At 39.9% G+C, this 13,581-nt stretch overlaps 1 protein-coding gene across 3 annotated transcripts in view; it reads right to left on the reverse strand.

The window, feature by feature from the left end:
* The window catches only part of ZFC3H1 (zinc finger C3H1-type containing), a 41,401-nt gene extending 35,897 nt beyond the window's left edge, over positions 1-5,504 (reverse strand). For 2 of the 3 annotated variants that reach the window (XM_062584588.1, XM_062584595.1), the window contains exons 1-2: positions 4,819-5,504; positions 776-1,195 (exon numbers count right to left, since the gene is read on the reverse strand). In XM_062584588.1, coding sequence (XP_062440572.1) covers positions 776-1,195; positions 4,819-5,422 — 1,024 coding nt within the window. In that variant the 5' untranslated portion in view covers positions 5,423-5,504. The remainder of the gene's footprint in view (positions 1-775; positions 1,196-4,818) is intronic. The other variant, XM_062584580.1, reaches the window with a different exon arrangement.
* Positions 5,505-13,581: the final 8,077 nt, after the last annotated feature.

The following is a 13,581-nucleotide window of genomic DNA, read 5'->3' on the forward strand; positions in this document are numbered from 1 at the left end:
AAATCTTGAGTAACATTTTGTCAAAATCAGAATTAAAATTTTAAAGGGTTCTCCTCATGCCACTTCATAGTGAAAAAAAAATTACAAAGCTACCATGGTAAAGCACCATTCATCATAAAGCTACATTTGAGCTTTACAAAAGTAAAACACTGTTACTTGAACTCCAAGTTACTTTAGGAAAAGAAACTGAGTGTTGTACAGATTATTAAAACACTACTGGCTTAATACTCATTTCTCTTTCTTTGGAAGAAGCATGAGTGGGAATTATAACTGGCTAATTAAGAATTGGTTGATTTCTCTTTTGGGGGTTATAGTTCAGCAACATGTCATATCCAGATTTAGAGCTCCTTCTGCCATAATTTTCTGTCACTGAAGACCCAGCCTCTGCTGAGGGAAGAAAAGAGAGGAGTCATGCTACTAAAAGCAGAAACAGAGAATTTATCTTCTTGCATGAAACATCATCTTAATTTGAGCTGTAGTGGGCAACTAAGTTTATAACTATGAGAAAAGAAAAAAAAAATAAATAGATGACATTTTTTCATTCATCTTCAAACTTCCTGGAAACAAGTTCTTTCCATTAATCTTTCTAAAAAAGCACATCAGAATACTAGTGATATAAGCACCCATCACAGAATTCCTGACAAAAGACTTAGAGTTAATTCCTTTAAAAATACAATCCAGTATTTTAAATTAAAAAATAGACTATTCTCAAACAAATAGTAATAAATAAAGAGATGCTTAAATTGCAAGCTAAAAGAACTTTACAAATACTTACCTTGGCTGGATTCTGTGACTTCAGATTTTTGCGATGACTGCTTTGTTCCTTCTTTGACTTTTTTTAATCTGCTTCTCTCAGCTGGTGTAGGCAGTTTTTGTCTGAGAGGTTTTAGTTCAAATGCCTGAAAGGATATAACCTGATTTTTCTCCTCAGGAGATACTTCTTTTATAGCATCCGTTGTAATACTGTCATTTTCTACAGTTACTTGGTCCTCAGTGTCTACAGTTTTATCATCATCTTGTTGCTCAGTTTCTTCCCTGTTGCTCAGGGCCAGTCTTTCATCTTTATTAATGTATTCAAGCTCAAGCTGTATCTGCTTATACTTTAAGAGCAGATCCTCAAAACTTTCTTCCACAGAGTTTTCATTTTTAGAAGAGTAGTTCTGTTTTCTTGATGGGGACCTTCCAAACGTTTTAGCTGAATTATTGGTTAAGAAAAGTAAGATTAAAATATTTATAACCTTAAAATAATATACTACCAATGAAGACAGAATTATGACAAACAGAACTTAAAACCCATTCTCATACATTGTATTTCAATTTTACCTCAAGCCTAGCTTGAAAAACTGTCAGTTTTAAATCAATAAGAGCAGCACGTAGAAAGATACATCTGCTATTAATATATAACAAATCAACAAAGTATTTTAATAAATACAATTTCATAAACTGCTTAGGAGTCTTCTCTCTTGCTCACATCACCCTGTTGGAACAGCAGCTCTAATACTGAGCAGGTTCCATACCACAGCTCACCTGAAAGGTAAGTCAGACTTCCAGAGTTAGTATCTCTGCTGCTGACTTCACGTTTGACATTTTGAAAAAGACAGGCTAAATTCATTCTCTCTCATTTTATCCTTTCATAAAATGCTAATAAGATCTAGCCACAGCACAGTTAAAAGCTGCAGTAATTGTAGCCTAATAAATGGGGTGAGGTATAGAATAATCAAACTGGGGGGGGTGGGGGAGAAACGGGGCTAAACATTTGCCACAAAATATTAAAATAAATGCTAAGTGGAGGGTTGGAATTATCAATTACTCAGAACAGGTTCATTATGCACACTCAACAGATAGTCTACATGCCTGTTTTGACAAGTTACCCAAGGCAGGCAATGGAAACATACAGCCAAAAGCAGCCAGAAGATCCTAGAAGTTCTCCCCATTAGCATTCAATTCCTTTTACTTTCACTTGAAACTTAAAAAGCAAAAACATCCAGTAAAAAAATGATTCTGGGGAAAAAATACTTTAGGCCACTAATGAGTCAGGTTTGATTGATTCAACTTTCAGTGTCAACTCCCTGTGATAACACCTGACTCACTCTCTAAGCAACTTGAAATGCTTTTGCACTGATATCATCTCTTAAAATAATAAACAGAGTAAAACAAAGCTAAAATATTTGAATACAGGGATACTGAACAAAGAGGAAGATACTTCATATTTGTCTTCTGCTTCCAATAGGCATCAAGAACTTGGATTGTTTTACTGTGTTGAAGTTAACACAAATTTAAGAATCCTGGTATGTATCCTACAAAAACAACTTCTGTAATACTAGGAAATTTTTTGCTTACAGAAGCTCTAGCACAAAAACTAGGTATTAGTCAAGATAAACTACAGAAAAAAAAATCTGAAAGGCAATCAAGCACCAGCTATTATAATCTGAATGAATTCTGTACGTAAGTTGAAAATACATCACAGTATCAAGAGCTGTGCACAGCACAACACCAAATTATAACAGGCATATTTGCCAAATTACCTTTCAACTTATTTCTACTTCAGAAAAAACATAATTGCACTAGTGATTTAGTGAGTATTCATAGAGGATTCCAAAATTAGTTAAGTGATTTAACATTAGTTAAGTCTAACAATTATTTGATATAAAACTATTTCAATAAGGTTTCTAGGGTTATCTATAGCTGGGGAACAAGACAGAAAGATCTGAGATGTCTTTTAAGCTTATGATAATGAACTGGTTAGCCTCTGACTATTCACCACAAATTCTTATAAATGTTTCATACATGTAATTTTTTAATACATGATTCTATCCATAAATTCAAGACTACAGAGAGTTATAAGAGGCAGATAAGAATGTGTTAAAAATAGTTATTCTTCAATCAACTCAGAAAAACCTTCATCATACAATGAAAAATAGATAGACCAACTGATGAAACTGGGAAAAAAAAAGCATACTGGAAAAAGTTCAGAATTCAATGGCAAAGTCAAGTGACATTTCGTCCCATGTTTCAAACTCAAGATCCCACAGTTCTCTCTCTAAATAAGAATTTCTGCAGAACACTTATCCGGAGACCTTAATCTTAAGGTTGCTAGAAACTGGAAGAAACAAGGGGGAAAAAAGCCTATTAAAAGCTAATACCCAAAGAATTCTAGAAAATAAGCATCCCATCCTGTCACTGATACACTCTCATTCATATGCTCCCATGTAGCATGTGCAAAGTACTAGTTCCAAGAAGCAAATCAAGAATAAAGAAGAAAAATGGAGGTCTTAATAGATCTAAGTATTTCACTTTCCATGAGAAAATCTAAACACCACTCCAGGTCACAAGCCTCCTCATAACAATTGATGTGAAAGCCTCTTCTGAAGTTGTGCCTACAAATTATGACCCTATTCCACTAGTATCAGCAACATGAAGGTACCTTAACATCTGGGGCTAGTGTAATTCCAACTTTTAGGTGAAAGGGTATGAAATGAAGGAAGAAAGATGCAAGTAATATTTTACACACAAATTCATGATTCTTCCTTCACTATATGGCCCACAAACAATTGAACATCATTTATTAAGGAGCAGTAGCATTAGATCCTTCTCTGTAATGTTTAAACATAAGGCTGTGTAAGTATTAGGCATAAAGAGAGCTGTATTAGTATTAGGCATTAAGAGAGATTGTCTCACTTATTTCTTTTGCTTTGAAAATGAAGCTATCAGTTTCTGAATGTTCTTTTAATTAAGAAGAACAAAGAGGTTTTATATTAGTATTAACAAGCTCTGCAAGGTCTGTTAAGGGTGGGTTTTTTTGTCCCACAAACTACTCGCTGCATGGAAAGCCACCATTTTCTGGTGCTCAGGGCAACACTGCGAGTTAAGAGACTTAAAAATCTATTTTCAGTACTAAAACTGTCTTACTGTGTGACCTTGTGCGAATCACATATTCACTTGCTGCCTCTCAAGATAAGAAAATATTCTTGAATGAAGAGTTTGTATAAAGACTTCAGTAAGGTCCTATCACTACCAGATGAAGTTAAATAAGAACCTGCCTTCACCACTATTTTACACATTCTCTTCATATTCCAGTAAAAAAGTTAACACATGGGTAAGTGATCCTGGGTCTAAAATAATAGAAGGATTCAACAAGTAGCTTTCAAAGCCTCAGGTCCTGGCACAAGTAGGAAAAATCAAGCAATGCTATATATGATTTTATACAGAAACAGGGCTTTCTCATATTATCTACCCACATGTCCCATATAAAACATACTCTATGCATACAGTCTCAGTTCAAGCTCGGTTTAAAAAGTAGCTCTGAGCTTGACTTCAGCTATATGTAACACCCTCTGAAGGGCTGTAAGCAAAAATGAAAAGAACAGTGGATCCTTCATTGCCCAATATGGGAAATTAACGAGCTTAGGGTTTTAGTTTTACAACTGTGACATTTTAATTATATACACATTAAAACTGCCTCACCAAAGACTGACCCCGCTCCGCAATATTTGCGCTTCAGGCTAGAAAAGTAACTACCTGCGATATAATCGACTACGGCTTTGTTTCAAGCTACACTTTTCCCTTTTCCCTAAACGGGACTGCTCGGCCCGGCTGCCAGTCAGTTCACAGAAATAATCCCGCTTCCCACCAGCGTCTCCTGGAGGAACAGCCGGGGGAGGGGAGCGCGCTCGGGTGCTGCCCCGGCCGCTGCCCCTGCGGGAGTCCAAGAGACGGGAAGGTCCCTCCCGCAGGGCTGTCGGCCACGTTTAAGGCCGGGCCCACCCCGGCAGCGCGGCCTACTGCCCGCCTGCGCTCCGTCTCACGTCTCAAGGATACATTTGCGAGGCGAGGGCTCCCTCCAGCCCTGGCTGCCGCTGAACCCGGCGCCGCCTCCCCCTCCGGGCGGCCTGCCCGGCGGGTTGCCGCCCCGGTCGCCGCCGCCGCCTCGGCTCCTTCCCCAGCGGCCGCCGCCCCGGTAGGGCCGGCCGCGGAAGCGGAATCGGTCCAGGGCGTTGTGGCTGCGCTCCCAGAAGGAGAGCCGCGGGCCGGTCTCGGAGTGCGAGCCCGACGGCATCCGCGGCGCCGGCAACGGCGGCGGGTGGGAGCGGAACGAGTCCTTGGGCCGATAGCCGCCGTGGCCGTGCAGGTGGCCCATCTCCGGCGGCGGCTGGTGCCGCGAGCGGGGGAAACGCCGGGCGGAGGAGGAGAGGGAGATGCCCCCGCGGAGGCCGGGAGGCGGCCTGCGCCGCGAGTAGGGCCTGCTGGTGACGAGGCCGCCGCCGCCGCCGGGCTCGGCCCCGCCGCCGCCGCAGGGCCAGGAGCCGTTGTTGTCATCGTCGCTGATTTCGCCGTCTTCCAGCTCCCCTTCTTCCTTCGGGGAGAGCCCGCTAGGATCCAGCGCCGCCTCCGCAGGGGCGGCCGCCGCCTCGGCTGCCGCCATAGGGCCCAGGCCAACGGTCCCGGCGAGGCACAGCGCGGCCCGCCCGAGCCGCACGGGCGGTTTCGATTCCTGCGCAGGGCGGCCCTGCGCCGCGCCTCGCCCCCGGCGCTGCCCTGCCTTCCCCCCGCGCGCCGCCGCCGCCGCCCGCCTGGGCCCTGGCCCGCTGCTCTCGCGAGGCCTCGCCTGGCTCCGCTGCCCGACGGGGAAGAGCGAGCGTTGGGTTACGCAGCTGAAAAAGGGCCTCAGCCCGCGGTTGGGGGGAGAGGGGGGGAGGCTCGGCGAGCGCTGGGTATCCTGGGTAATGTAGTTCCCAGCTCTGAGCGGGAGGGGGGCAGACGGCAGGCCTTGCTCCTCCCGTGAGGGAGGGGGGCGGGGAAAGCCGGTGGCTCAGCCCATAGCGGGGCGGTGGTGGGCGACAGAGCCAATGGGAGTCCGACCCGCCATGTTGGTGAAGGAGGCGAGAAGGCCGCCATCTTGTGGAAGGGAAGCGAGCGCTCCGAGGGACGGAGCGGAGGGGGGTAGGGGGGAGGTAAAGCGGTGCCCGTGGACTGCGTGGCGGTGGTGAGCTGTGCCGCAGCCTGCAACAGGAGCGTCAATGGCAGCTTCCCCTCCTCCCCTGTAACCATCCGGGACAGCAGCAAGCCCGGCACTCCTGGGGCACAGGGCGGGGGCCTCTTCCGGGGCGCTGGGACTCGCTATAGCGCGGGGCGGGGCGGGGAGGGAGGTGTTCACGGCGCTTTCTCCTGTGGTGAGGCCTGTGTTCCGCCTCCCCCCGAGCTGCGCACTGACTTCTAAAGAAGGAAAAGCAGCTGGTATAGTGTCTGTCTCCAGCTGTCAGGCAGGAGGCCTTCAATTGCCAACTCCTTCCCAGTGGCCGAAGTGCTGCTGCTGCAGAGGGAGGTTTCTAGGGAGCGCTCCTGGCCTGTTACTGTACTGAAGCTCAGATCAGCCCTAATAACTTCTATGATGGGAATAAGAAGCAAGTATCTAAGAGGGTAAAGCAATGAGGGAAACTCCCTTAGAATAAGACTATTTATTTTACTTGATTTCTCTAAGTTTGAGTATGCTCATGCCAGCTGTCCGTGCATTTTGGGGGCTCCCACCTCTTGCCACAGTGTTGTCAGGCAAGCAGCGATGGCATTCTTCTGCAGGAGAAGCTTTGTTTCAAATAAGCTGTTAAGCTTTTGTCAAGCACAAGCAAGCTGGTGTCTCGTTGAAAAGTCCCAAATCCTGACTTCTCAAAGTTCTAGCTCTGTTACCAGGAATTTCTTTGCAATGAGCATGTGTGCTAAAAGTCTCTGCAGACTTGCCAAGTTTCCAAAACTTGGAAAAGATCACTGCCCTTTTCTGCTTTTTGTAGGGTAAATGGTGAAGGATTTATTTAGCAGCTAATGTGCTGCTTTCACTTTATTTCACACCAGTTAGAATTCTCAGCTTGAGTTGTTGTTCACTTCCCATGTCCCAGAACCATCATACTTCTTTATGGAAGCACTGCATGATTAAAAATAAAATTCATTATCATATGCTATTATTTCAAGTTTTTATTTTTCTTCTTTTCCTTTATTTCACAGATACCCTTTAGATCAAACAAAAAAAAATGGGTATGCTCTGCAAAGTGCAAAAATTTTATGCCAAACCAGCATTGCTTCTCAGAACACTTTATATCCCCTTCTTTTGACCTAACTGTGCAAACTGGAGGACTTAGAATAGAGACAGTTCCAGTGACTTTTGACTTCATATAGAACTCAGTGCAAGGTAATGGAATGTTTACATTATTTACTAAATTCTTCTGTATTTGTTCTATTTAAAGCAGAAAGTGTCCATTCTATTAAAACTGTACATGGAAGAAAGAAGCAAATGAAATCTATGCTTATATTTTGATAATCACCCATCACGTCGCAGTAGTGTCCTGTCATGTGACAGCTTCTTTGTTTAAGTGGATATTATCTTTAGAAGTCATGCTTAATTGGTGGCTCATGCTGTTCTAGACACCTCATGTTATTTAGGCACATCACGTTATCCACAAAAAGTTGGCAGATATGACACAGCACCTTTTGAAAACTCTGAAGCAGAAGCTGGCAGTCAGGCAAGGTGTCTACAACAGTCTTTGCTTAGGCAGCTATTCCAAGGCCTGTGTCTGAAATCTGATCAGCTGTATTTATAAATAAACCTTAAGATTATTACACGTAAACTGCAAAAATTTTCCTCCCAATAGATGTTTGTTTACTTCATCATTCAGAGCTTTGCATATATGTAATTTCAGTTTCCTTTGTATAGTTATGTTATTTGTTATAACATGTTACATGTTACGTGTTTTTGCACAGTGGTAGGAAATTAATATCAGCGTTTTTCAAAGTGAGAAGGAAAGCTTATAAAACTGTACGGTGTTGGCAGAGAACCAGTAGCATTATGGAAAGTTAATCTGGTCTAGGTATGCCTTTATATTTATTTGACTGTTAAGGCATGGCCAGAGTTCAGCCAACAAGTGCCCTAAAGTTACGTGATGCTATGTCATCTTTATTATAAATTTGTAGCTCAGAAGTACTTAACCATCTAAAAAAAGTACAATTCCTGAGAATCTTTCTCTGAGTAATTTTGGGTGTCATATGCTATCATCTGGACCTTATCTTATTTCAGTCATTTGTTACTGCCTGCTTTTTCTTCTAGTCTGCTATAAGGCAAGCAATTTTATTATGTTTGAATTTCAAGAAGAAGCTGATGTATCAACTGAATGTATTAGTGCTGATAAATAAGGGAATTGGTGGAGTTAAATTCTTTCCTGAGTAAAATGGCATATGCAAACAGAATGCATTGATCTGATGTGTTTGGTATCTACACATTTGTGGAGTCCATAAAAATTTTAAAATTTGGGAAGGTGTTGTTGTTCAATAGAAAAAATAAGAAATTTCTATATTTATCCCATGGGTAATAGATGAGGTTTCACTGAAGTTATTTTAAGTCACTTTGTAATTTTAAAACTCCAAAGTAAAGAAATTTAATCTTGACTGTATTTGCATACTGTTACTCAGTGTGATCATGCAGGTAAATGAAGATTACTGCTTCCTTCCCTGTCTTCCTTGCTGATAATATATTCGTTACTTTTTGTTTGTTAGACTCTAACCTCCTTGCAATTAAAAGGTTTTTGCTTAAAATAATAAAATAGGAGCAGCTGTATTTTCTGACTAATCTCTAATGTAAAGTATAGAAACAAGCTTTAAAGCACAGATTGGAACCCAGGACTCCTGCTTCCAGTCTAACCAACAGAAAGCCCCATTACCAAACTGTAGAGTTCAGGTCTGCACATGGAAAGCCAGACACCTAACTTTTAGGTATTGAGGGATGGAATAACGGCCAGGATTTGATATGTATCTCAAGGTGCTTATCCAAAACCAAAAAATTAATAGTGGAATTAGTGGTCTCCAGTGACATTTTTGATCTATGCCTCATTTCTGGTCAATAAATTTAAAAGAAAGAGTTTCTCAATATTTGAGACAAAAATTAGTAATAAGATTACCACATAAAATTAAGCAATTACAGGCAAAGTAGAATCTTGTTTTTCAGCAACATAATCTCAGTTTTCAGGGCTGGGCCACATTTTGGAATGTGAAAGATGCTATCTTTCGGTAATACAACATTTAACTGAGGCCAGTTATGGACTATTTTTGCTGCTTTGTAAGTCTTAATTACAGTTGTCTGCTACCAACACAAATAAAGCTTAATGTAACCAAATGTAAAATTAATTCATTTTGCATTAAATTGAAACTTTGATTGACTACATAAACTATGCATACAGATTATACATTTATTACTAGTTAATGCTTATTGTTTGTTTTCTCAACCAAACTTTACAATAGATTGAGCTATATTAATTTGTATGTGACGCTACACTAAATAAACACTTTTGGAACTAAGGGACTTGCATGCCTTTTAGTTTTGTTTGTCGTGGTACTCAAATGATTAATTGTAATTCTGAATACTACGGTCCATATGTAAATAATGAAAATTTTGTTTTTCTCTAATTCAATAAAACATGAACTGGCAAAAAATGTGGGGAATGAGTGAGGGTAAAGTATATGACTATTAAATGTTTCTTAATGAGTTTCTTTGGCCAAATTTCATGATGAAAAGAAGGGATTCTATAGTAACTGTTGAACAACACTGTATGAAAAGATTGTATTTGAATTTCTGATTATGATGTTAGGTTAATAAAAGTTGTCACTTTATTCTGTTTCCTCACATACTACTTTTTTTTTGACATGAACTTTTGTCGAAAAGTACTTACTGAACATAGCTAACGCCTTCAAAGCCATGTGAAAGTAGCAAAAAGTATAAAGGAGGGAAGGAGATTTGAGAACAAGAATGAACAATTACATTCAAAAAGAATGTGTAGCTACACAATGATGGATAGAAATGAGTTGTTTCATCAGAAACTTAAATCATGCTTCACCAAGAAACTTATCTGAACAAATTATATCAGATGCCTTAAGAAATCTTCCTTTGGATGAGTCTGAAAATATTTTACAGAAGAAAAAAAAATCTATAAAAGTTTTTCAGATCTGAAAATATAATCTTAATTATGATATTTATCCTGAATTAATGCTGAAAATGAATCTCCCACATAAATATCCTCTTAGGCATTCATGTAGTGATGAGAAAAAAAATTAGATCTTATGATGGCTCACTTATTCAATACCTATCAGTTAAAATCTGGGAGATTTTAAAATGTGATTTTAGGTTTTCACATCAGATAATAATGTCTTGTGGAAGAGCTTGTTCTGTGAGTTCAGTCTTCCACAAAGTACATACAGGAGGCTTTTTCTTTGGATGAGGCTTTAGTTTTTAGGAAGGTACACTCATCACTGCAGACAGCTGAGATAGAACACCCTTCTATTATGCTACTATTAAAGTAGCATTTAGCTTATTTCTGTTATATGTTGCTTACAAAGAGCTGTAGTTTCCATTAGGGAACTTCAGTCTCAGGTGCTTCATCCCCTGAGATTTACAGCTGAGGAACTCCGCGCTGACTCTACCCTGACTCTGAAGGCTTGTGGAGATGAATGACCTGGTGAGGAGAAGTGTGTAAGAAAGGTCTGGACCTGCTGACTCATACACCTCATGCCTACATACAGCCTCTTTAATGCAAAGATGGCTGTAGGCTTTTTCTACTGGGTTTGTATTGTACGTGGAGGTAATACATGCAGCCTGAAGTTAGCAGCAAGGACTGTGGTGAGTGTGCAATGGGTTTTTTTGCTTGTGACAGGATGATTGGTTTCAGTTGTCGTCAAATTTTGTACACATATAATCATAGTTGATCAAAATAAAGAACTAGAAAAATACTGTGGTGTTTTCATTTAATTTCTCAATTTATACATGCATTTTTGTTAATCAAAAATATCTTGGAGTTAATAAAAGATTAATTTTGTCTATGGTACATGGATGCTACAGCAAATGTCTTGTTAGAAATACTTCACAGACCAAATGATTGGGGTCATTTTTTCCACTTTGATAGATATACCAATACACATATAAATGATTAAGTACAATTTCCATCATTTTAAGATTTTTTATCGTCTTCTTAAATACTTTTTAAATACTTCATGTAAGCTATAAAGGCTCCAATTAGCTCGTTCTGAAATAACGTTAATGGTGGTAACGTACTTGCAATAGGCAGAGGTGGAAGACACCACTCTAGAATAGAGTTATTACATGTTCATTACCTTGAAATCCCCAAACCACAAGGGGAACCCCAGGAACCTTGCAGGGAAGCAACTAGGCTGTCCCAGGCACCGCAGAGCATCAGCCCATGCCAAAGCAGGTTTAAGGCAAATTACTAGGTTACAATATGGGGTACTGTGCATGCACTACAGATACGGGAAGCAGTAATCCTGTAGGTATACAGATGACAAGGAAGGAGTAAATCTTCAAGAGTACACAAGTCCAGATTGATGCCTGTGTGGTGCCTGAGGGTCGCAACCTGCCATTCCTTATGGATTCTGCACACCAAGTGTTTTGGTAGCTAGAATAATTGATCAGTGAACATGTTCCTGTCTCCTCACCAATCTTCCACTGTTTACCCACTACTACTAATATAGCCAATTGTGCCTTCTCTCTCTTAAGTATAGGCACTACCTTGGATTGCACACAGAATGTTGGAAGGAAAAAAAAGTGAAAAATACAAAGCTCACATGAACTGCACATGAGACTTCCCTGATAGATGGGTGAAACTGCTATACTTGTTTACTCTCTGGTTTTACCTTTTTCAAACACATTTTACCAAATAAAATTTTGATCTTCTCCCCAAGTAATACATTGGCAAGCTCTGAAGCAGGTGTAATGACCACACATTAAACATTTTGAAACTGGTCACATTGAACTTTTTCTTTAATTACTTAATTTGAATAGAATGTGCATTACCAGTCCATCAACCTTAGTTAAAATTCAAGGTATTACATAAATAGGAATTTCTCAGTGCAAATACTGCAGAATATATGACCCTACCTCTTACATATTTTGACAAAATGTTTTTCAAATAAATTACTCTCACTGGCATGTTTAATTGTTTTCTTACGGAAAAACATTTCATGCTGATTGTATTTATAAAGATTCATTTGCACATATAAGAAGATGCACTTTGCATTTGCAATTGCATTTGCTAGTGAATCTCATTCCAGAATCACATAGGTTGATGAAGGAAAGTTATATCTATATACATTTGGCTACCTTTCAAGTGTTTTATAATTCATGCTATTTCACATATGAACAGTAAAGACCAACTTGCAAAAACAGGTTATAAAAAGAATATTAAAGAAAAAAAGTATGTATGTTACTTTTCAGTTGGTATTTGAAAAAAGTGTCAGGACTGTAGTCCTGGAAAATTAAATCTATATGTAAAGAGGTGTAAAATGACCCTCACTGCCAGGATGATTTTCTTCAGCTTTTTCTTGCAATACTTTATTATTATTTATTCAGTCTAATCTGAACTATAACTATGTAGGAAAAGTAAAGAATTTGAAGTACTTTGTGCAGTTCAGAACACCTTGTCTTTACACTGTCTTCAAGAGAGCTCAGGAACCTTCACTTGGCATGATATATCACTAATAATACAAGAAAAGAAAAGTGAGAGGGAATGATACTTGCAAAGACACTAAATTAAAGCACAGAAGGTTCTAGGATTTTATCTGTGCTGTTACATAAGTGGGCCTGGATCCTATCCCTGACCTCAGGGCCAACTGGTGCTTAAGACTAGCCCACTCTCTGGAGGACCTCCTGGAAACAGCTAGTTGGAGCAGTCCAAATACAGCTGGAAAATAATCTTACAAAGAAGCAGTGTGGACTACAGAGATTTCAGCGCTTAAGCTCGCTCCCAGATCCTACTTATTTATTTAGTGGTATAAATTTATCATCAAGGTCTTCTCTCTTAGTTAATGGAGACAGAACATTTTCTCTACTGGATGTTTCAGTTCATCTAACGTTAACAGACCTCAGAGGGGTGACATATAGCAAAAATCTTCTTTTATTTATTAAAGAGACTTCCATAGATTAACCTTAGCTTTTGTGAATACACCACAAATGTTATGAGACCATGAATCAATGAATATCATAAAGTAAGCCATTTCCACAGAAGATTGATACATTAAACCAGCCAGCCACTACTACTGGCTCATATGTTACAGAACTTTTCATTGCTAGTTATCCTTAGGAGCTTAGATCTGAACATCACCTAGTGGAATTAGTAGATTTAAGATCAGTTTTCAAAAAAAAAAAAAAAAAAAATCAAAAGCCGTTCTGTGTGATAGTGTTGTCTCTGGAAGAATTCTGGGGTTCCTCAAATGCAAGAGAGAAATCTAAAGTCTTTGACAAAAGATTGGGTTTGAATTTCTAGGCAGAAAAGGAGTTTTGCTGCAGATACTTTACTCAGAAAGACTGGAATGATTTTAGTTTGCCTATGCCTTACAGCTAACTCAGTAGCAGATGTAAGGAAAATTAAACACATCAGATTAGTTTCCACTGGTCAATCAGACTCACCAGTGGGAGGCTCAAGCAATTTATATAAAAGCAGTCTCAAGACTGCTGGACTGAAGTCTCAAGACAGAGAAATGCAAAATATATATAAAAAAATCATGATTCACTCTAACAAAATAATCAAGGATGTTAAAAGC

This window comes from Rhea pennata, chromosome 1 (genome assembly GCF_028389875.1).
Source record: "Rhea pennata isolate bPtePen1 chromosome 1, bPtePen1.pri, whole genome shotgun sequence".
Taxonomy (NCBI): Eukaryota; Metazoa; Chordata; class Aves; order Rheiformes; family Rheidae; genus Rhea; species Rhea pennata.